Genomic DNA, 23,515 nt, shown 5'->3' with positions numbered 1-23,515 from the left:
TGATGTACTAAAATCTTGCTCATTAAAATAAATCATAGTGTTGACTCATATCCGTAAGCACTTACCGAGTATGCAATTGGGAAAACGATCCCTTAATATAAAAAAAAATCAACCAAATAATCCTATAATTAACTATCGATTATAATTTCTACTTTATCAATAAAATATTATATGCTATTGCTTTGCATGACATAAAAAAATAAAAAATAAAAGATAAAGACTAAAAAAAGAAAAAAAGGGAGGGTGGAGGTTGGGAAAGAGGGGTCCACAATTAGGGTAGAGGTTTCAACGGGTGGGTATCTCATCTCATCAAGGTCTGGTGAAGAAGTATAAAGAGACACTCATACACCTCAGCTGTAGAAACCCTTTTCCATCTCTATTTCTCTCTCTCTTTGGGGTTTGTTTGAGTACGAATCAAACTCCATTGATTCTCTCTCTCTTCATTAACCTTGCTACCACTGATCCATGCTGTTCTTCAGCCATTAAATTCCCCCAATTAACTCATCTCTGTTGCTTTTCCTTAATTGCCTTTTGATTTCTCGGCCTCATCGTCGTCGTCGCTCTTCCAATCACCGCCAACATGGGTGGCGATAAGGCTCTTAGTCTCGAAGAGATCAAAAACGAGACTGTTGATCTGGTATGAAAACCCTGACCTGCTCTTTTCTGTTCACTTCTCATGGATTCACTAATGCTCTATTTGAGTTTCAATTTTGATTTGAGATTGAAAACATCATCATCAACAACATTTAACGTCTATCGTAGTTTTGAATCGACTTTTGGAGCGGTCACGCTTGTGAACACTTTCCTTCAAAAACAAACACCTTACTTCACTGATTAATTCCTTATTAATTCCTTGGATCAGTTACGAATCGATTAAAATAATGATTTTCAATTTCTGTACGGCTTCCATGCTAATCGACAAATTGATTGTTTATTTTGTCCAAATAATATATTTAAATCTTTTCTTCTCGTTTCTGCTATCACTTTCAAAGGATACACATGTATCTAATTTTGATTTTACCATCTCAGGATTTTGTTTTTATTATCATATTCCTTTTCCTATTCAACTTGCATGATCAAAGGGAATTGTTCAATTACGCCATGATTATTGTTATATAAAAAATCAGAGGTAGATAAGTAATTTGGGACTCTTCTTGAGCACTAATCCCCATTGATTGGTCGTCTCTGTTGACATGTGTGGAATCAAGAGACGAACATCGAACTCTCCTTTGACTTTTAAAAGCCTCTGAATATATCTAGTCAAAGGTTGTGGTTTATTGAAATTGTTATACTAAATTTCTGGGAATTAATTAATTTGAATAAATTATGGACCAGAAAAATCTGCACAATTTGTCAAGATTTATTTCAAAGCTCTTATAATAACCAATATATTCTATTAAGCAATCAAATCTAGATTCTATTTCCTTTTTTGAGATTTTGTTCAATTTTCTTTTAGAACAAAAAGAAAGAAAAAAAGTAAAATCAACAACTATTTGAGAGATTATTTTTTTAATTGTTGAAAAACAATTTTAGTATATAAATATTATGCAACACATAATCGGCATTCAAAGTCTAAATCTTACAAAAAATCATATCGTACAATAATATGTCATGCATAAATCATGAATGACGGTTGATCAAAATTTGTGATTTATTATTATTATTTCTTATAAATCTTTTAGAAACTATTCCTGATTTACTCTTTATTATGTCTATTTATGTTTGTGTATATAAAAGTCTCTTTATTATTGTAATATATTGATGATCTTAATTTTGATATAAAATTAATTTAATGGTCTTTTTCTATATATTAAATTACTCATTTATTGTTAGTATACTTATTTTGCTTTCTTGGGTTTTTAATGGTTTTTTACATTTTTTATACTAATTCCGATAAGCGGTATAAATGTAAACAATTAAGGAATTGAGATAAGAGGAGAGAGAAAGGTGGTCGTTTCTAAAATAATTTATCTCAGGGGAAGGGATTGTGGGTACAAGTCCGTGGTACCCTCTATTCTTGTTTTATGCTTTTCTTTTCAATTGTTTTTTTGTTTAACGGCTCTGACTAATGACCTCTGACGTTTCTTGGATTTATTGATTTTTTATTTTATATAATAATAAAAATGTGATTTTTATTTATTTATATTGCAATAAGTATATGATAATTTTGATGAACAAACAAGGGAGGGGTCTTTGAGATTGTTTAATTGAAATAATTTATGTCTTTCTACAAAAGCAATTATAACTTATTATAAGTCAGAAGTGTTTAACTTCTTCAAAAACTTTTTATTACTGGTTTGACATCGGTATAAGTTGTTTATCTAAACATTCAAAAGTGCTTATTACCGGTGTCACACTGAAATAAGTTAATAAGTTATTTTCATAAGCAATCTCAAACACCCCCTAAAACTTATATAAAATATATGTTTTTTTAAGTATATAATATATTTTATATACGGTAAGTGCAACCAATAAACTAACACACAAAGACCCTTTATTATATATAAAATATATTTCGTTAAATGAAATCTTTTTTTGAGTTAACGGAAGTTAATCTTTACGTTGGAAACAAATAAAAAATTGTTGATATTGATGTTTATGAGTATGAAATTAATAGAGAACTTATTCAACAATAAAGATGGTTTATTCAAAGTAACCTTAACATATTGTTGAGTTACAAATAATTAACTAAGAATTGTTTTAAAATCATATATAAAATCAAAGATTATATTCTGTTGCCTTTTGTTTTCTTGTATTATTTTTTTTGCGAATATGGTCTTTTTCCCCACCCCACCTTTTGTGGCACGGAATTCCCGATGTACCCTTGCTTTCTCGTGTGGTTTGGTTGGCTTTTTGGACTTTTTCTTATTCGGTGCGTGAGTGACACCCACCCGTTTCTTTCTCTTTGGCATAGTTATTTTAGCCAAGGTGCCGCCTTTTTAATGGATGGAAATTAGAAGACCATTTGGGTCCCTCCATCCCTGAGTTAAGTGGAAAGTCAACTTGCGTTACTCAACTATCCATGTCCCTTGTGTCTGTTGTCTTTAGTCATGTGAATACCTCTTTATTTGTGTTATTCAATATTTGTTTTCTTGCAAGGAAAACATCATTAATCCTTTCACTCTTTAAGAACAATTAACTATGATATAATAATATGAGGTTTGGCTTCCAAAGTATAAAACTTAATATTGTTGTATTAAAGATTTAATAAATTTGTTCAGAAATGATTTTTTTCCTTATAATTGTTAAAAGCAAAGGAATAACTATCTATATGCGGAGGAAGAAGTCATTCTTGTCATTCGCAAATATAACTGATCCACTATAAAATAAAAATAATGTTTTGTGATATTTTAACCAACAAATTTGTTTATTATAAAGCTGGTATTTTATATAATTACTTTTTTTATAAAGTACATGTTATGTTAATGGCAACGGTTCTTTGTAGGAAAAGATGCCTTTTATTTATGATTTTCGTAATATGAAAGAAAATAAATTCCTTAGACTTGTAGTTGAGTCTAAAATCAAAAATCTTTAATAGTGCATTAAAATTGAATCATTTTATTATAGTGATTAATTCTAAAGAGAAATTAAATTATTTGTTGTTCATCCAACTATTTTTTGTTTAATAATGAGGAAACATTTCCAGGGCTATGTTTTTGCCATCTAGTGATACCTCAAATCACTAGTGTCTTACGATCATCTTTATCTATATAGTAGTTTTTCACATGGGGGTTTAAAGCAATAAGAACAAGAGATTATGTTGATGAAGTGGTGTCATGAATTTTGGTCACATCTCCCCCTCCCAAACTAAAGTGTATGTTGGGTGTTAAAGTAGTGTGATGTGGGGGATTGGATGTATGCCAAACCTGACCAACAAAGGATGGTTAGGCATGTTGCATGTCTCTCTGGTTTCCATTTCCATGTGTCTGTCCAAAGCAGCTTAGGAGAAAGTACTAAACCGCTAATGCCTTCCGTAGCTAGTTTGGTTTTCCACTACAGTTTTCTTTTATTTTATTTTTTTCCAATTCAAAAATAAAATTGTTCTTGTTTTTAGTGGACCACTATTCTCTTTCCTGCTTTTCTTTGTTGGGTCATAATAATTAGAACCCGATGCCAGTAACATGAAATCGTAGAATAAAACTAAAGTAAAGATAAACAATACGGTAATATAAAGCAACTTTGTGCTTATTCTATTTGACCCTTTTGGTCATGTTTTTTAATTGAATTATTTGAACTTGTTTATTTTCGTGTCTTTGTTCACTTAAAATTATGAGGTTCAAATGTTACTGTTGAAACTAATCTAATAGAGGCATGTAAATTCAGGTTAATCTTTTCTCTTAGTGCCACAATGACCAACTTGATTGCATGATACCGTTTTTAGTGCACGAGGTACAAGTCAATGTAACATAATTGGGCTGTGCTTTGTCATTCTAGCATTTACCAAAACTAAATGAGTTTCCATCTTACATGTTTGTTAAGCATGTGTTGTTTTTGCTTGATGTGTTCAGTTACCTGATGACACAAGTAGCTAAGAGAATCATGACTTTGTCCAAGACTGTTTTTCTTGCAAGTTCTTTTAGAATTATAGTGGAGTTGAACTCTGATGATTTTTCTTCTCTCACCTACAGGAGAAAGTACCGATTGAGGAGGTTTTTGAACAGTTGAAATGTAACCGAGAAGGTCTAAGTTCAGATGAAGGAGCCACGAGGCTTCAAATTTTTGGACCTAACAAATTGGAGGAGAAAAAGGTATCCTCAATCATGATCAACCTTTAGTCGGTTCCCGTTAGTAGCTTCACTTTGAAATGGTTGACGATATTCTTTTCTATTTGAAAACAGGAAAGCAAATTACTCAAGTTTCTTGGGTTTATGTGGAATCCTCTATCATGGGTCATGGAAGCTGCAGCTATTATGGCAATTGCATTGGCTAATGGAGGTGGAAAACCACCAGATTGGCAAGACTTTGTCGGTATTGTTTGCCTGCTTGTTATCAACTCAACCATCAGTTTTATCGAGGAAAACAATGCTGGAAATGCTGCTGCTGCACTTATGGCTGGCCTTGCCCCTAAAACCAAGGTATTCTATAATTTACTAATAGAGAATTTCTTCTCATGTAGGCGGCAGGACAATTTTTTTTGAAATGGAAGGTGGCTAAAAACTGAAACATGGAAGGATAACATTGTAAAAGAAAAGAAGTTTACGTTTTTGTAATGGGAAGAGGATGCTGTACTTTGTCATATTATGCCTTTCACACTATCCTTTTTTTTTTGTGCAAATGTTTGGTTGTAAAAAGTAGTTGATGTTAACTTTTCCATTTCAAGATGTGTATTCATCTAGTTGATTACAGAGGGTATTAGCTTCCAGCAGGTACTAAGTTGGGGCATCCTTAACATTGAATGATTATTGATAAGAGAAATTTGTAGTTATCATCTGGGTATGCTAAATGTGAATAGAATTAGTAATCTGACTTAAAAAGATCAATTTTTCAACTTAAAGGTGTTTTCAACTCCATTCCAAATAGATGCCACTCTGTTTCAATGTTAATAATATCCCACCTTCCATGGTGTTTTCACTGCAGGTTCTCAGGGATGGTCGATGGAGTGAGCAAGAAGCTTCCATCTTGGTTCCAGGAGATATCATCAGTATCAAACTTGGAGATATCGTTCCTGCTGATGCCCGTCTTCTTGAAGGTGATCCTTTAAAGATTGACCAATCTGCCCTTACTGGTGAATCTCTCCCTGTGAACAAGAATCCTTATGATGAGGTGTTTTCCGGTTCAACTTGCAAGCAAGGAGAAATTGAAGCTGTTGTTATTGCCACTGGGGTTCACACCTTCTTTGGGAAGGCTGCACATCTTGTGGATAGCACCAACCAAGTTGGGCATTTCCAACAAGTTCTCACTGCAATTGGGAACTTCTGTATTTGCTCCATTGCCGTCGGAATGTTGGTTGAGATAGTTGTCATGTACCCCATCCAACACAGAGAGTACAGAAAAGGAATTGATAATCTTTTGGTCCTGCTTATTGGAGGAATCCCAATTGCAATGCCTACTGTTCTTTCAGTGACCATGGCTATTGGATCACATAGGCTTTCACAGCAGGGTGCCATTACTAAGAGAATGACTGCAATTGAAGAGATGGCTGGAATGGATGTCCTATGCAGTGATAAGACAGGAACACTGACCCTTAACAAGCTTTCTGTTGATAAAAATTTGATCGAGGTGTTTGCCAAAGGTGTGGATAAGGAGCAGGTGTTGCTTTTTGCTGCAATGGCTTCGAGGACTGAAAACCAGGATGCTATTGATGCAGCCATTGTTGGAACCCTTGCTGATCCTAAAGAGGTATCTCTTCCTAAATCTATTTTCTTGGTAGTTAGAAATGGAGAAAAATGTCTTATGGATGACATGAATGAGTGTGTAGGCACGAGCTGGCATTAGAGAGGTCCATTTTCTCCCATTCAACCCTGTTGACAAGAGAACAGCTTTGACTTACATCGATGAGCGTGGCAACTGGCATAGAACAAGCAAAGGTGCTCCTGAACAGGTAACTTTTCACTTTTCCGTCCTACACCGTGCCTCATCTCATGAACACTTGGTCATTAAATTTAATTCTCTTTAATATTGAATCAGATTTTGACCCTCTGTGGCTGCAAAGAAGATCTCAAGAAGAAAGTTCATGCAATGATTGATAAATTTGCTGAACGTGGGTTGCGATCTTTGGCTGTTGCAAGACAGGTCTGTACTTTGTATGCACTAGACATGCATTTCTGTTTTCTTGTGTGTGATTGATATGTTCGTACCTTCAGCATTTCTGTTGGACCATGATTACTTACTCTCCTTGTTCATAAATTTGTAGGAAGTGCCCGAAAAATCAAAAGACAGCCCAGGTGCTGCATGGCAATTTGTTGGATTGTTGTCCCTTTTTGACCCGCCAAGGCATGACAGTGCTGAGACCATTCGCAGAGCTCTCAATCTTGGTGTAAATGTCAAGATGATCACTGGTAATCATATCTCCTGATTGTGGAACAATTTTTTCACTTATATCGTACCTAAATCATGCCTGCTTTAATCAATCATTGTATAGGTGATCAACTTGCCATTGCCAAGGAAACTGGTAGACGGCTTGGTATGGGAACAAACATGTATCCTTCTTCTTCTTTGCTTGGTGGCCACAAGGATGCATCGATTGCAGCACTCCCTGTTGAAGAGTTGATTGAGAAAGCTGATGGATTTGCTGGAGTTTTCCCAGGTGGGTGTTTCATTCTACTGATTTCTTGATGAACCTATCTTCTTTGAAATGAATAAACTTCAATCTTTTGATCTAAATATACAGAACACAAGTATGAGATTGTGAAGAAGTTACAAGAGAGGAAGCATATTTGTGGGATGACTGGAGATGGTGTGAATGATGCCCCTGCTTTGAAGAAGGCTGACATTGGAATTGCGGTTGCTGATGCTACAGATGCTGCAAGAGGTGCATCTGACATCGTGCTTACCGAGCCTGGGCTCAGTGTCATCATCAGTGCAGTGCTTACCAGTAGAGCAATTTTCCAGAGAATGAAGAATTACACCGTTAGTTCCTCCTCTCCCCCTGGCCTTCAATCAGTAATGATGAAAAAAGCTTCTATTTGTTAACATCTTTTCTTTTTGCAGATCTATGCTGTTTCTATCACCATTCGTATTGTGGTAAGTTGTAGGTGACATTTGAATTGTTACACTTATGATTATGAATTTATAATTCCCCAGTTTATCGCCTAACTTGCTACATCTGATAAACGCCTTTTGTAGTTTGGGTTTATGTTCATTGCTTTGATATGGAAGTTTGACTTCTCTCCCTTCATGGTTCTGATTATTGCCATCCTTAATGATGGTGAGATTTTGCTTCTATTACTCTTGATTTAGAAAAAAAATCAAAAGAAAAGAATATACTTTTACTAATGTCTGATTTTATGTTCTTAAGGAACAATCATGACAATCTCAAAGGATAGGGTGAAACCATCTCCATTACCCGATAGCTGGAAACTAAAAGAGATCTTTGCCACTGGCATTGTGCTTGGAGGTTACCTAGCATTGATGACCGTTATATTCTTCTGGATCATGAAGGACACCAACTTCTTCTCAGTAAGTCACAAATTAATGAAATGGAATGAAAATACAAGTGTCGCCCTTTTTTTTCGTCACTCATTTTATGTTTCTGTGACGCAGGACACATTTGGTGTGAAATCTATCAGAAACAGTGAAGTCGAGATGATGGCTGCTTTATATCTCCAAGTCAGTATAGTGAGCCAGGCTCTTATTTTCGTCACCCGTTCTCGCAGCTGGTCGTTTGTTGAACGTCCTGGTCTGTTGTTGTTGGGTGCCTTCTTAGCAGCACAACTGGTAAAGAAACTAATGCTTCAAAACATTGTTTTCTGATGAATGAACCAAAAACCAATAAATAACATGAAAAAATTTCAGGTTGCAACTCTAATAGCAGTATATGCAGAGTGGGGATTCGCAAGAATCAAAGGAGTAGGGTGGGGATGGGCCGGTGTCATCTGGTTATACAGTATCGTGTTCTACTTCCCATTGGACCTAATGAAATTCGCTATTCGATACATCCTTAGTGGGAAAGCCTGGCTCAACTTGCTTGAAAACAAGGTACATTGATTTTCTTTCATTAGTTGTTGAAAAATTCGATTGATGTGGACGTAGTTTAGACATTAAAAGCCCTTGATGGATCTTGGAACAGACTGCTTTCACGACCAAGAAAGACTATGGAAGAGAAGAGAGAGAGGCTCAATGGGCTCTTGCTCAGAGGACGTTACACGGGCTTCAAGCACCAGAAACTTCAAACATCTTCAATGAAAAGAGCAGCTACAGGGAACTGTCTGAAATCGCAGAGCAGGCCAAGAGACGCGCTGAAGTGGCAAGGTAATGTTAATGTTTTATAAGAATGGTAAAAACATTGGTAGTTAATTTTGTTTTTATTACATACATGTAGCCGTAGTTTGCTCTATTGTTTGAGTTGATTTTTGGTTTTACAAGCCGGGGTCTTCACGAATACAGCCCCTTGACCTTGCTTGGGTGTGGGATTAACTGGGTTGGGTTTTTTAAGTGTGTTATTAAGGAAGGTGGTGATGTGCAGGCTTCGGGAGGTGCTTACGCTGAAGGGGCACGTTGAGTCGGTGGTGAAGCTGAAGGGGCTGGACATTGACACAATTCAACAGCATTACACAGTGTGAGGGGGGTCTGTTTTTGTTTGTTCTTTTTAACTTATTATGAGACTAGTAGGTGGTCTTGGATAAAATGATATCTGAAAAGACGGGGGACATAACCCCCCGAAACTGGTATTTCTGAGTATTATTAATTACTGCGTATGGTTGTTTCTTTTAAAAAGCCATGTAAAACATTTCCCATAACGTAGTTTCCAATCCTTTAGAGGTTGTTGCTTTCCATGTGCTGCTTGTAATCTACAGCTCTTACAACAATACTTTGTTCTTGTGGATTTAAAACATGGGGATTGTTAAGAAAGGTTGATTTCAGATGATCAACATTTTGTTTTTACTGAATAATATTCAGTTTATCTATCTACCCTTTAAAACCGAAAGCCATTGCCTTTTAAAGAAAATAACAAGTCACTGGAAACTAAAATGAGTTAAAATTTTGAGATGACATTTTCTTTTTGTTTCATTTGAGACTTGTATAGACAAAGTTCGGTACCTTTATATATTATATATACCCTATATATATATATATATATATATAGGGTATATTTCTTTTACAACCTTGTGCATTTGTACAACCTTTGCAACCCAATTAATTGAGATATTTATAAAAATGATTGGAGTTCATTTATTATTATTTGAATATTTATGGAATATGAATAGAGTTTATTAATTATGATTAATACTTTATATTAGGAAACAATTAATTGATTAAAAATTGAATGGTTGAGATGAGGGTTGTATAGAGTGTAGGAATGGCAAAGGGTGTAGAATAACATCCCTCTATATATATATATATATATATATATATATATATGGTTGGGTTTACGTGAGACCAAGGGTTTTTCGTGAGACCCGTAAGACCAATTTATGTTCATTGATCAACTTTATACGCTAATGATCTAATGGTCTAAAGTTGTACGGTAACAATTTTGTGATTATTGAAAAGTTTTGTGGCAATTTTGTGATTATGAATGTTCAGATTGTAGATTTAATTTAAGGGTTAAAAATTGGTCTTACGGGTCTCATGAAAAACCCTTGGTCTCACATGATCCCAAGTATATATATATATATATATATATATATATATATATATATGGGAGCGATCAAATGAAAACCACTCAATTTGTAAAAACCTCATTCCACCAATTATAATTTTTTCATTTTGTTCATTTTTTTGTTATTATGAGAGGTTGATTAATCATTTTTATTGTGGAGGATGTTAATCATGGATATTATCTTCATTATTTTAATTTTAGAGAAATACATGAAAAAGTTTCATTAAAATTTCATTAATATGAAACAGTTTTATAACCATATATGAAACAACTTCATCAAAAAAAGTATTATATGAAACAATTTCACAAGATCAAACAATTTCATGAAAAAATTTCATAAGATTAAACAATGAAATCGACGGATGAAAGCAGTTTTTACGGTTTTTACAAATTGGAGTGGTTTTCATTTGATTACTCCTCTCTCTCTCTCTCTCTCTCTCTCTCTCTCTATATATATATATATATATAACTTATTCTTGGGGACTCCTATCATCACTATTAATTTTTCAGATTGGAGTAGGACAAGGAATGGTAAGTTTCATTCCCCTTGTTTTTATTAATGAACCTCCTATAGCCGAAGGCTATCATCTGGATCTGTTTCTGACTTCATAAAATCAATGACATCCTTCAGTTGCGGCAAACTGATGTGTCTATTCTTACCATTGAAAGGCTTAACTCTTTGCAATACTTGACAATCACAATGCAAGGAGCCAAGGACAAGGAAGGTGTGTTGTTTTGGTATTAAAAGTGATCAAGAGTTCAAATCCCTTCTTACACATCTCACTTTTAACTCCTATTCTTACACGATCCTTTGTGTATGTGTATATCAACCCCACCAACGTAAATACAGACTTTATACCATCTCCCTCCAAAGTGACACCACGTCTTTCATATCAAAAGGGCAGGGGCAGGGGCAGGGGCAGGGGCAGGATGAACGTATCATGCACTACCTTCACTAATATTAGCATACCATGATACCATCCTAATCTATACATAAACTAATTAGTTACATGAATCCAGCATCAATCAAACTTTTCATGTCATTCATATTGCATCTAACATGCTATCTCTGGCTAATAATGGACAAACCCAACAATCTCAAGCCTTCAAAACACCACTAGACCAGTCCCTATTTACACTTTTAAAGTGTTAATTGCATCCAATCAGAGTGAATGATAGAATAAGGCTATTAAATCTAGTAGAAAGAAAGACATAATCGTCTTTGAAGTACTTGTGTTTAGAATACATTGTTTTATCAAAACCACAACATGACCATCTCTTTATGCTTCTTTGGCCATCCATTACAATCAGTAGTTTCTAGTGAATAATGGTATTTTTGACAACTTCTCTGCTCAAAAGAGTTCAACCATTTTAACCAATGTAATGAAAATTTTACACAAGAAAAATAGGACTCACAGAAGAGCTGGCATGAGCTTTTTGCTTTCACCACAGACCTGCATTAAAGAGAGTCGCACGAGTGAGAGTGGCTACATAAAAAAGCCTCAAATCACAACTACTAAAATATGGATTTTTCTTTTTTTTTTTGAAGTATAAAAAATATGGATTTTTCTTTTTAGCATATTGGAAAGTTGGCCAGTTCTGATATCGATCTTGATGCTGAAATGAAATTACGCTTTGTATATTTGGATCATGAAACATTACTGAAGTCGACTCGTGAAGTGATCAAACTAACTCAGATCATTTATGCAACAACCTTCGATAGGAGGCTAATTAAGATTGTGGCACACATGTGAACCCATGTTCACTTACCTATCTTTTTACCAGTTATTCACATATGAAGATCCATATGTGAAGCCACGTTTCCTTCTATCAATGATCTACATATGAATCATTTATTCATATGTTTCTCAACCATTTCGCTTTTCTTACTTGATCCTCCATGTATATATATACACACACACACACCACCGATCACAGCAAGTGGTTGATGGTTTCTTGTAATACACAATCAACTAATGCAAGCACTGAGCTTTCTGGGGTGGCATGATGTAATTGGATTCAGCTAGCATACCTGTACATGATATTGATCAGCCTATGTTTCTTCAACCACTCTGGAGAACCTTATTAGGGTCGAGTTGCCCACTGCAATAGCTCGAAGGAACAGCTGAAAGTTCTTGCCTCACTTTCCATTCTTCACCAGGCTTCAATGTAATGGGCTTTTCGATTACTGCTGCCTCCACACAAAGCATGTGTTTGTAGTCATCATCTCCAAGATCAGCGATGGTTTTTGCCTTCTTATCCCATGGATTCCACACCACTATTATGGACACACAAAAATAGCACATTATCTTGTTACTTATGTCGTACTTTGAACAAAATTTCACCAACAACATGGTATAGTTGTAAAATAGGATGATTCTGATTTGATCTACTTCAAGAGTAACTTCTAAAGGCATAGAAAAATCTTAAGCAGAAATGCACAATCTCACCAGCATCAGGAAGTCCATCTTTCCGAATGACAAATGTTCGTTTCTTTTCATGATCCAGAATTGCTATCTTTGTTGGTGTGCTGAGATAAATCTTGTCAACCTGGGTAAAACAATTAACACTACATAAGCCTAACCATGGCAAAGTGTTATCAAAATAAGAGAGGAGATAACAAAATTACTTCCGATTCAAAGGTTATTGCATCCCCTTGTTCTGTATATCTCTCCCGGTTCTTCAAATTGTCAAGATAATCGAGTGTCTCCAATCCTTCCACTCGAACTTCACTGGATGGAGAAAATTAAGATGGTTTCTTTAGAAACAGATCACCATTGATCCTACTAGATAGTTGGTAAAATGAAAAAGAAATGAGAACGTGAAGAATTTTAACTGATTGTTTCATGTCATTGCAACAAGGAATAGGTCCAAACTTACCATCGTTAATTGCCATCAACATAATCAACCTAGACATAAGCATCTTTCTCATAAAATATTTTCAAACTAATCATATTATTCATATTAGAAAAATAATAAATAACATGATCTACAAAAAGTTAACTCATCCGAATCTTATCAGCAACCCCCTTCCCTTGAATACAAAAGAGTGAGAATCTCCGATGAGAACCTCAAACTAAACCACATGCCAAGCACTAAACTAAAGGATCAGATTTAAATAGAGTACAATAACGGAAAACTTAAGCGACTTCCTCTTCATCATCTCCTCCCATCCCCTGATACACTCTCATCAACTTTCATGCCCAAGCTTGTTTGAAAGTTGAATCATCAATAATCATAACCAAGACAAAAATATGTGCCTCATTGTTGACAGCTCTCTGCATCCCCTAGAAGGCTAGAACACCCTCTCTCTATTGGTTTTTACTCTTACTGTATTATGCCATACTACTCTCAGGGAGCATCGTGCCTTTCTTCATGCTCTTCACACCAGAGTATAGAACTCCAAGGCTTTTGGATTATAATAAAATCAGATGATTTAAGTCACCTGAGAAGGAAAACTTGGCAGCATGTCTCAGTAAGGACGTGTTTCCCTTTCTAATTGTCTTGATAAGTTGCATGATTCAGAATTCAGATCATATTGTTGTGCAAATATAAGTAAATCCCACTTGGTGTCTTGTACAATCCATAATGCACTTTTATTCAAATCTGTTGATTATTTTTATTGTGAATAATATGCTAAGCCGTTATCATCACTTGTCATGCAAGATTGGTTGGCTCAAAAAGAAATGCAGAAAGAACAGGATTCCTACACTGAAGTACTGCCACCACTATGCTCTCAGGATACCAGTTTTCAGGATTGGCACAAGATGAGGGGTTTTGGGGAAGTTGGGGCTACAAGGCCACAAAGGTTTAGGGCAGGTTTATGCTGATGACACACCTAAATGTATGAAAACCTGCATACTACATATAGATTTATTATCATTAGCTTACTAAAAGTTTAAATTCTGATCTCCAGAGGTTTCTTAACAACTTCTCTTTTTTAAGCAAGACAAATTCACCAAAGGGTGCGAAGGAGATGAATCTCAAGCATAAAAAGATATGCATCCCCTGTTACTAACATTTAGAGTACACAAAACCCAGTTGGTTGAAGGATGCAGCTAACACTAGGCCAAGACCAAATTAAACCCATGACAAAAATTTACAAATATGAAGTGCCAAAGGATAACAGAATGTCCCTTCAACGGTATAAGATACAGGCTTCCAACTCAAATTAGATAAATATTTGGAATTCCACCCATTACAAGTTGGTCCAAAACCTTAAATTGCTTATATAAATTAAAGAAGGTTACACAAAATGATCAAAAATCCTCAAGAAAAAATCATACATTATAACAAAAAGGTTTCTATCAGTAAATGGGTAAAAATGACGTGCTCATGAAAAGTGGTTAAAGGTGTGATGTAAGAAAAGAGCAGATCTAAACTGGTTTGTATTTGATGGTATTTTTTGGGTTCCTCATTTTAAGGAATAGACGTGCAAGGAATTCAACTTTGAAGCAAACTTGCAATGAGGTCAAAGTTTAGAGAAGATGATGCACGTTTGACTATTTATGTGAGATCCTTTATATAACCAACATTGGATTTATACTCTCCAAGCAGAAGATATCCAGAATCTCATGAAATGTGTATTGCATCTCACTAGAGGCAAACTCGCACCTTCGAATAAGACATGAAAGCATAGATTAGAGGATAGCCAACTCAACAAGCATGATCCAAAACTATTGCGACTTAATAAATAAGCTATCAATTTGGTCATCAGAAACAAAATATCCAAGAACACAGATTTACCACATTAGTGCATGAACTTCTTTATGGTCTTTACATGTTGGATGATGTTTCATATCTATGTAGTATTGTCCAAGTAAAAGTTTAGCACAAGAGTTATAATAAGAAAATACTAATTCTTATCTTGCAAAATGAACACAGAATTGCAACACAAATGAATCATTAACAATAATATATGATATTTCACCCCAAATGCATCAAGTCTGTCATAGGATATCAAGTGAATGGTCTTAAACCAATTTACCTGATATCTGAAACAGAAAAATAGGTGTGATATGCAAAGGTAAATGTAAATGGCTTCCCGTCAGTGTTGGTATTTCTGATCCGAGATGTCAACATCAGGTCTCCTCCAGGTCCAAGAGTAATCCTCAGTCGATACTCGAAGCTACAAACGAATGTAAGAGTTGGAATTGAAGCAGCGATAAGACATACACACAGAATAAATTATCTGTTAGAAATAAACAGACAAAGTATACAACATAAAGAACTTCACAATCATCTATCCACAAAGAATTTACGAGCATTCTGATCAGATCGTCTAGTAGACACAACAGCTTCAAACTTCTATAAGACCTACCTGTGAGGCCATATCTTCAAATCCTCTTCAGTGGGCTTAAGTAACAAATCAACATAAACTCTATTGGTGACAGTGGGAGGAAAAGGAGGGGGATCATTGTCTATGATCCATACTCTGTTTCTAGCAAATCCATGTGCTTCAAGAGAGCCTAGATTTGAGAACTGCATCAAGGAAGCAGGTGTCCATGACTAGGATAATCCAAAACAGTGAATTTGAACAGAAAAAAAAAAAAAGATAAGAGAGACATACTTGCGGGAAGCATATAGGAATACCCCCACGTATTGCCTTTGGAGGCTTAAAGATTGCCTGCGAAAACACATACATTTCTGGATGACTGAAGAAGAAAACACAATGTACAAAGAGCTGTTCAAAGTATAAATTAAAACCCACAGAGGATAAACCACTCTCAACCCCGGAGATATGATGAGAAAAACAAAGAAAACCCTTTTGAGGGAAGTAACAAAATTTACCAAAAAAATAAGAAGGTACAACACTTTTAGATATGGAAATGAGTGAGACAAATCTCTGGATAGATTAAAAACTATGTGATTTGCCAACAGAGCAATTTTGTAATCTTGAATTCGGAAAGCGCAGGGGGTTTCTAGGCCGCAACCTCCAAGTTATTACACCTTGGGGCTGGGCTGGATGTTACTCGAGCTATACACTTGATGGTACCACTTGAATGGTTAATTGGGGTTTCACAAACACTCCATGCATATGTCTGAACTTGTTCACAGAAAGACGATAAAAGGTAACTGAATAAGAAAAGGCATGTCACCACATTTACCATACCTGGCCCCTTCATTTGTTCACATTCATGGATCTAGGCATACTGGACATCCATTATAGCTATCCACTCTATGATGTCTATCAGGGATGTTGTATACTAGGAAGAAAATATTAGCATGACCCAACTAGAGGCATAACATCATTGAAGAGAAGCTACTTTCTCTGTCATCAAGAGGCTAAATTTGGAAGGCAGCTTCACCTTTCTTTCTTCCCATATATCACATTTCAGAACAACAAAATCAGGTGTTGCATCTATGACATACCTCTTCTACCCTCCCACATATATATAAAGAGAGGAAAAGTTTCCCAAAAAGGCACTATATTTATATTCCCTGCTTTAACGCCATTCTCAGACTCTCAGGTATATCAACTCCTATATGCAAAGCTGGCAATAGGTAGTTCTCATAACAAACATTATTCGAATCAACCACTAGGACTCCAGTGCTAAGAAAAAAACAAAGATCAGATTACAAGTGATCTTATCCCATTAATTAGTATAACTAGTTGGGCTGTAAATGAACCAAACATTTAATGAACCGTATGTGAACGATATGGTGGAAAGTTCTTCTAGTTAAACAAACAGTGGTCTCATGCGTTATGAACATTCGGTAAACAGTTCGTTTAAATTCGTTACATATGATATTTCTTTTAAATAATTGATGATAATGTTGATCTCTTAGGTAAAATGATGTAATTTAGTAGTTACCTCCCATTCTTTTAAAGTTTTAGTAGTTAATATGTTGTTTACTAATGATCTCATGATAGATGGTGATAGATAAGGATTGTGTATTCGTTTAGCATCTTAGCGAATGAACACGAACAAGAAAATTTGTTCCTTTTCGTGTTCATTTGTTTGTTCGGGAGAAGTTAAACGCACAAACACAAACAAACCCTGTTCGTGTTCGTACGATTCGTTTACAGCCCTAATAAATGGGAGTATAAAAGCATTCATCGACACAGAATTATGGGTAGTTGGTACTTGGTACCTTACTACTGAGAAAAAGTAGCTCTTCTCCATGCTCATTTTTCCAAGATGTCACATGACCACCATACAGATATACCTGCAAGAACAGAAAGGTTAAAGAGCCTTATGGATGCAAAATATTCAGATATGTTGAAAGTTAAACTACATTATTATCGAGAAACCCAGCCTGCATGATTATACATTCAACATATTCATCTACAACTATGGTTAGATACAAAAAGTACGCAACACATGGCCACTTGTTTTACTTTTCTTTTATTCAATTTTTAGGAGCTCGTTGAGCATTGGAAGTTTAGACCACCAATAGAAATACCCAAGAGGCATCTCAAACCAAAATATAGCCATAAAGAGCTACATTTTGACAATGAAAAATCAATGGGGTTGCGATATGAAAAGGTGAAAAATGTGAACGGAAAATTAGTAATAAAAAATGACTTCATATAACTTTCAAAAATTGGTAGCATTTATTTTTCAACCGAGTACTAAATAATGATATCACCTACCAATCCCATAATTTTTTGAGGTCATAAAAAACCTACATTACCAGCCAACACTAAAGCCTCCTTGCCCTAATAGAACCATAGTGGAAATAACTTAGCACATCCAGGAGAAGCCTCAAGGACATCATAATTTGGCATAAAGCTTATCAATACACCACCTATCTATAAATATAATTCCATATATTCTTCAAGCAATTCCATTTAGTATAAAAAATTTGTGATTGGGACTGCTAGCAATACTAATATAATTAAAATGGAATGCAGTAATATTGCTTCAAACATTAAATTGGTTCCCATATAGTACCCAATGATGCCATAGCCTTATCCATAGGGTGATTGCATATAAAAAAAGGTTTTTACATTTGAAGATCTACCCCATATGCAACAGAATTGAAAACAGAGGTGTCATGATTGCCAAGATAAGTCAATTTGTAATGGTTCCAATGTTCAGAAGCACAAACTAACAGATGCAATATAATGTTTTTCAGTAGTTTCCCAATTGGTGCCTTTAATTTTAAATGAAAGCCATGAAATATAGCTCATATATTCCACACTGACTTCAAAAAATAAAACTTAGTTAGCATAGGGACCAAACTTGTCCTATTTATATCCAGGTTTGCTTAGACTTTAGAGACCTTCCATCAAACGACCACAAATGTTATTAACTTGATATGTTGCCAACATAAAGAATCCAACTCATTTAACAGTGCAAGTTTGTACAGCCAAGGGATAATAGAACACAACTGACACTTTGCTATTTTTCATTCGTAATTGCAACTGATATATTTCATCAAGTTCCCATCCTCTTATACACATGAATTGCAGTAATCTCATTGAAAGCTATGATCAATTCAAGCTAAGGAGAAAGAGTCAAGCTTAATACTCATTGACCATGGTCTCGAGCTAAAATTTCAGCACTGAGTGAGGACATGGATGAGCTTAACTTCAAATCAGATCATGTTAACAATAAAAAAAGAAACATAAAATGCATAAAGAATGAACCAAAAAGACAATCCCAAGATAGAAAAAAGGTTGAATCTTCTATTATTTTTATTTATTGTAGTGGGATATCAATATAAGGATAATATCACATAATTTATAATATATCTGGTAAGATTTGATGGCATTTTTTCTGCCGTACTAGCATTTTTTTTTTTCAGGTGTACCTCCAATTTTCTCAAACAATCTTGTCCAACACACCCATTCTAAATTGATGCATTTGCTATCTTTCTTATCAGTAATCTCAATTAACCATTGTTATACGCATATATAATCAATTAAACCATTGTTAAAACACTAACTCATGTTGGATCCAAATATCTGCTATATCAATTTTCATGAACACAAATGGTATTTACATCCTAATTCACCATCCTCTTTGTGGACTCAAAAGACACCAGATTAGTCCATTGTATTTTCCAGTTAAAACCCATTATAAGTACTATTGAAGGTGAAAATGAGACATAGTCCTCCACATATATATACCAAATCACGTATAAGTTGACTAAAATACATCTCTCTGGAACATATAACTCGTGGATGTTACAACATAAGAGATATGACATAATGCATGGTTTGTTTACATTTACGAGGACATTGCAAAAACGCCAGTGGAGGTCTGSTCTCAAAGTCTAGTCTTTCTTCTCCTATCACTGCCTTTAGGGAAAATGACCCCGTAACTTTGGGAGAAGGGTGCTTTCCAACAAGTCTTGGATTCAAAAGATAAGTAGGCGTTAATTTGAAAGCCATATTTCGACCCAGACGTTTTTGGGATGCCGCTAATAACCAACAAATGACAAGTGCTTTTCCTTGTGTGGATCCTATCTCAATGGGAACTTGATGAGTCAATGCCTATAAGAGCTAGGAATGAGGCTAAAGCAAAGACAAATTGAGGAAGCCTCCTTTGCCTTCTCATTAGCAAGGTGAAATCGTATCTAGTAAGCAATCCGCCAAAAGCAACCAAAATATTCCTTGGTGAATCGGGCGCTTTTATGCGGTGCTAATTATTTAATAACTATCTTTGTAGGTGCTAGGTATTTAATAACTATATTTGTAGCTCCAGAATGTTTCAGTTTATGCACATTAGAGGTGAACGATCAGAGGTGTCCTACCAAGGGAACTAAAAGTCATTCCATAAGACTTAATGTCTGAGGATGATTTGAAGTTTTTGCCCTTGCTGGTGAAAGTGTTAGAATAAATGTTGGCCTAGATAGAGGAATAAAGCAAAATCTTAGCTTGAGCCTACCTTCGCACACCTTCCTTACTCTTTAGGAGGCGATACGTAGTTCCTAATTATCCAATGTCTCCAAGAAGCTTGAGAGCACTTGTACAATGCTTCAAGTCAAGGCTCCCCGCCACTCGTTGCAGGCCATGGTGCGGATAAAAGCTTGTGGGTTTTCTCCTGCTTATTCAGGTCGGGGTGGCCGGTGGTTTCGGGATCCCGTGGAAAATGCTTCTTTTATGCCTCGGGCATGGATATACGTCCTACAGTGAAGCATTTGTTGGTGGCATGAGTTGTTATGCTAAAAGACCAACGACTTGTCTAAAAGAATCGATCAGTGAGACCAAAGTGATGGTCTTCTGGGACGATACATTCGTAATGGATCCATCATATACGTTATTTTAGATGGTTCTAATTGTGGGTGATCGCCTTTTGCCGGCAAGCTAGCCTCGCCTACCTAGTAGTAAGCGATCCGCCAAAAGCAACCAAAATATTCCTTGGTGAATTGGGCAAAAACTTTCGCGTCAAATATACCAAGTTCGAAGGGGAGCTTCCTATATGAATGAAATGCCTAACCTGAAAGCTTCTCACTGAATTTCTCTATAACTGAATTCCAAAGTTTATAGGGATGGTACTTACTTTCATACAGGTGTTGCATGGCTGTCATCAGCTCGTGAGTTGTTTCGTCGTGGCTTGAGGTATAATGGTTCACTTCATATATTAATTACGCTCATTCGCTAGCTCTATACTCGCTTCATATATTATGCTCGTTCGCATATTTATATTTTTTTTTTTATATTGTGTAACCAAAAGAGCATTCCTTTAAGAATGTATCTGGTTCCATTTTTCTTTTGTTAGTTAAGCCAAGATCAAAATTCGAATTGGTTCCTGATCCTGGTCTCATTCTTCTTTGGCACCTACGATAGAGATCGGAGGTATTTGCCCCCAAAGGGAATTAAAGAAAGCTATTTGAAATTCCTTTCACTCTCCCTCTCTCGCTTATTCATTCTTGCTTGCCTACTTTGTAGATTGAAGGGGGGAGACCTATTCAAAAAGGTAACGAGCAAGAAAATGGATGTGCTAATTTGATTTTGAGCGATTATGTAGCTAAGAGCCACCTTCATAGTCTATTCATTTGGGTCCCTCTTAGGGCGTTTGATTCCGCGAAATGGCGACCCGTTTTGCTGGAGTATACCGCTGTGGCTAGCATCAACTACCTAAGGCTAAGGCGGATTTGTCAACGGTTGTGTTGCTGGCAATGATTACGGGGGGTTTCAGGGAAGACCTATGTGGGGCACCTTTTGGGTGTGGGATGCTCGTTTAACCTCTGTATTAATCTCGTTCCTTGGCTCGCTTCTTCAAGCTCCGCCCCTTATTGGAAAAAGAAGTGCTAATGTGCCTTTACTTTTTTTATTATATAATACCTTCTTGAGAGTTGTATGTAACTACAGTTCTTTATGGGCYGGGGAAATCTCCTAAATTACAAGAGAGGAAGATAGAGTTAGCATTGATTGGGAAGGAAGGAACTAGTAATCCATTTAAGAGGACTTTACCCTAGAAAAAGTAAAGGGAGATCCCTTGTTTCAGTCAGAATGAGTCCCTAGGACCCCAGGACATTGGCTGCCGCCAACAGTGAACTATTAAGGATCGCATCTCGTGCATATTTTTCTTCCACATTTTGAGGAAAAGGTGCGGAAGGAAAAGGAAACAACGGGGGGATCTGAATGGCTCCAGTGAGGCGCTGCCGCAGGCGCCAGCACCGACTGAAGTTGGCCACCCCGCTCCCGATCAAAAACAAACTGACACATGGGACTCACCCTTTACTTGGACAATTACAAGAGCTTTAAGTCAGCTATTATAAATTCCAATCAGAGGTTATAATTCTAAAAAAGTAACAACTCTTTTATAAGAGTCAATATGTATTATGTACTATGATGTCAAAGGAAGGATCATAAAACGGTTTTTGCAAACAAATATTACTATTGAACATCCATATGTTGTTGTGGAGTAGCAATTCCATGAAGTGCACAAAATGTACTTCTCTAGCTTTTAAATTGCAAGCTATGATCTGGTTGAAGATCGAGCTAATATTTACAGATTTATTTCGTTGTTAATTTATATGTACACTATAACATACGACAATCTATAATCATCTAAATATTTGCCAGGTACAGTTCAACGAAAACTTACACATACTACAAAAAGACGTGAATGAACCCAAACATTAATTCCTTCGATAAAGCAAGTCCTGTTCATACATCGCTAGATCTCAATTGCAGAGAACATTCTAACCTAAAGCAAATCTACAGTTTGATAAGGTAGATCATATAAGTAAAAGATCGAATCAATCGGCAATGCGCTAACATAACATCCACAAACAAGTACAAGATATACAGTAAAATTGCAGCCGACTAACAAATCTGAGAGAATTTTTGTACGATTACCTCAACAGTACTGCCGTGGATTTCGCGGAGTATGACTTTATCTAGGCCATTGATGCCTTTAGTGATCTCAATAGATTTGTTCTCGATTGTTGACATCTCATCCATCATTCATCAACTCCCATAACCTAGCCCTGAATCTCTCGATCACGATCACACACACACAAACACTGCTACTGTGTGTACAACTCTCTCTCTCTCTCTCTCTCTCTCTCTAGTCTCGATATGTCAAAGTTGATCTCATACGGAAGTGTTGAACTTCTTCCCCCAATAAATAAAACCAGCGCTTTCTCATTAAATACAAAGAATTTTACACCATTAAAGACAAGTTAATTCAGAATTTAAGGAATAAAATAAATATATAATATATATTCGTAATAAAAATAAAATAAAATAAAAAGGCGTTAATTTCAATTAATAAGCATTCATCAAGAATATCAAAATTAAACACATGCCACGTTTACAAATGCTTATTGGGTATGTTTCTATCGAATTTCACTTACCTTATCCGTTAGCGGGGCAAAGATTAAGAACTTATTTTGTAAGAAGCATAACATGGACTAAGGAGCTGTTTACTTGTGACTTAATTAGGTTTATTGGTCTGTCTGATTTATTTGCGTAGCTCATTTTGATTGTTTACTTACGACTTATTTGCACAGAACATGATTTAATCGCACAGATAGAAATGGTATGTTGTCCACATTTAGCCACAAAAATGACACCACTACCACTTATTTAAAGCACCGCCTCTTTCCCATATGAGACAATCCATCGTCGGCCTCTTTATGATTTTTTTTGTTTTTATGTTCAAATAATTAATATTCGGGGGTAAATTGGTCATTTATGTTATTCAGACTGTTGGTTCAGATAAAAAAAAGTAAACAACAACACCCATTTATCCAGACAGACAAATTTATCTATACATGACTTAATGAAAAATCTGATAAACAGCCCCCTTAAGAATCTTACCAGTAAGTAAGAGAGAAGACTTTTATCAG

The 23,515-nt window shown here is 35.7% G+C and overlaps 2 protein-coding genes across 3 annotated transcripts; one reads left to right on the top strand and one right to left on the bottom strand.

Moving 5' to 3' along the window:
• The first annotated feature begins 374 nt into the window (after positions 1 to 374).
• On the top strand, positions 375 to 9,434 carry LOC112508213 (plasma membrane ATPase 4). 2 transcript variants are annotated; one of them, XM_025113001.1, is made up of 16 exons: positions 375 to 637; positions 4,629 to 4,748; positions 4,839 to 5,075; positions 5,578 to 6,339; positions 6,419 to 6,541; positions 6,628 to 6,732; positions 6,854 to 6,998; positions 7,082 to 7,246; positions 7,331 to 7,569; positions 7,651 to 7,683; positions 7,786 to 7,867; positions 7,958 to 8,118; positions 8,203 to 8,376; positions 8,455 to 8,637; positions 8,729 to 8,910; positions 9,125 to 9,434. In XM_025113001.1, exons 1-16 carry the CDS (start codon positions 581 to 583, stop codon positions 9,219 to 9,221), a joined length of 2,865 nt encoding a protein of 954 aa, XP_024968769.1. In that variant the 5' UTR covers positions 375 to 580; the 3' UTR covers positions 9,222 to 9,434. The 2 variants fall into 2 exon arrangements, with proteins under 2 accessions (XP_024968769.1, XP_024968768.1); XM_025113000.1 differs by having other exon boundaries at positions 7,958 to 8,376; positions 9,125 to 9,221.
• A 2,023-nt stretch (positions 9,435 to 11,457) lies between these two features.
• On the bottom strand, positions 11,458 to 22,786 carry LOC112508214 (putative glucose-6-phosphate 1-epimerase). Its single transcript, XM_025113002.1, has 9 exons — positions 22,521 to 22,786; positions 17,357 to 17,431; positions 15,831 to 15,887; positions 15,582 to 15,742; positions 15,249 to 15,389; positions 12,891 to 12,993; positions 12,712 to 12,811; positions 12,294 to 12,539; positions 11,458 to 11,715 (listed from the first exon to the last, which is right to left on the bottom strand). The coding sequence occupies exons 1-8, from the start codon at positions 22,626 to 22,628 to the stop codon at positions 12,325 to 12,327; spliced, it is 960 nt and encodes a 319-aa protein (XP_024968770.1). The 5' UTR covers positions 22,629 to 22,786; the 3' UTR covers positions 11,458 to 11,715; positions 12,294 to 12,324.
• Between the last annotated feature and the right edge of the window lie 729 nt (positions 22,787 to 23,515).

Source organism: Cynara cardunculus, assembly GCF_001531365.2.
Source record: "Cynara cardunculus var. scolymus isolate 2C chromosome LG 2, CcrdV1, whole genome shotgun sequence".
NCBI lineage: Eukaryota > Viridiplantae > Streptophyta > Magnoliopsida > Asterales > Asteraceae > Cynara > Cynara cardunculus.
Note: the sequence above shows the minus strand (reverse complement) of the source record. Positions and strands in the feature narration are given on the sequence as shown.

What these genes read in the sequence shown, in the direction of transcription:
- LOC112508214 (XM_025113002.1), bottom strand. Translation starts at nt 22,628, where the DNA reads ATGATGGATGAGATGTCAACAATCGAGAACAAATCTATTGAGATCACT. An exon ending in TACTTTTTCTCAGTAGTAAG is followed by an intron (nt 15,888 to 17,356) that starts GTACCAAGTACC and finishes GTGTTTTCGCAG; the next exon opens with GCAATCTTTAAGCCTCCAAA. An exon ending in TTTTCTGTTTCAGATATCAG is followed by an intron (nt 12,994 to 15,248) that starts GTAAATTGGTTT and finishes TTCTCCATCCAG; the next exon opens with TGAAGTTCGAGTGGAAGGAT.
- LOC112508213 (XM_025113000.1), top strand. Translation starts at nt 581, where the DNA reads ATGGGTGGCGATAAGGCTCTTAGTCTCGAAGAGATCAAAAACGAGACT. An exon ending in AAAACGAGACTGTTGATCTG is followed by an intron (nt 638 to 4,628) that starts GTATGAAAACCC and finishes TCTCACCTACAG; the next exon opens with GAGAAAGTACCGATTGAGGA. An exon ending in GCCTTGCCCCTAAAACCAAG is followed by an intron (nt 5,076 to 5,577) that starts GTATTCTATAAT and finishes TTTTCACTGCAG; the next exon opens with GTTCTCAGGGATGGTCGATG.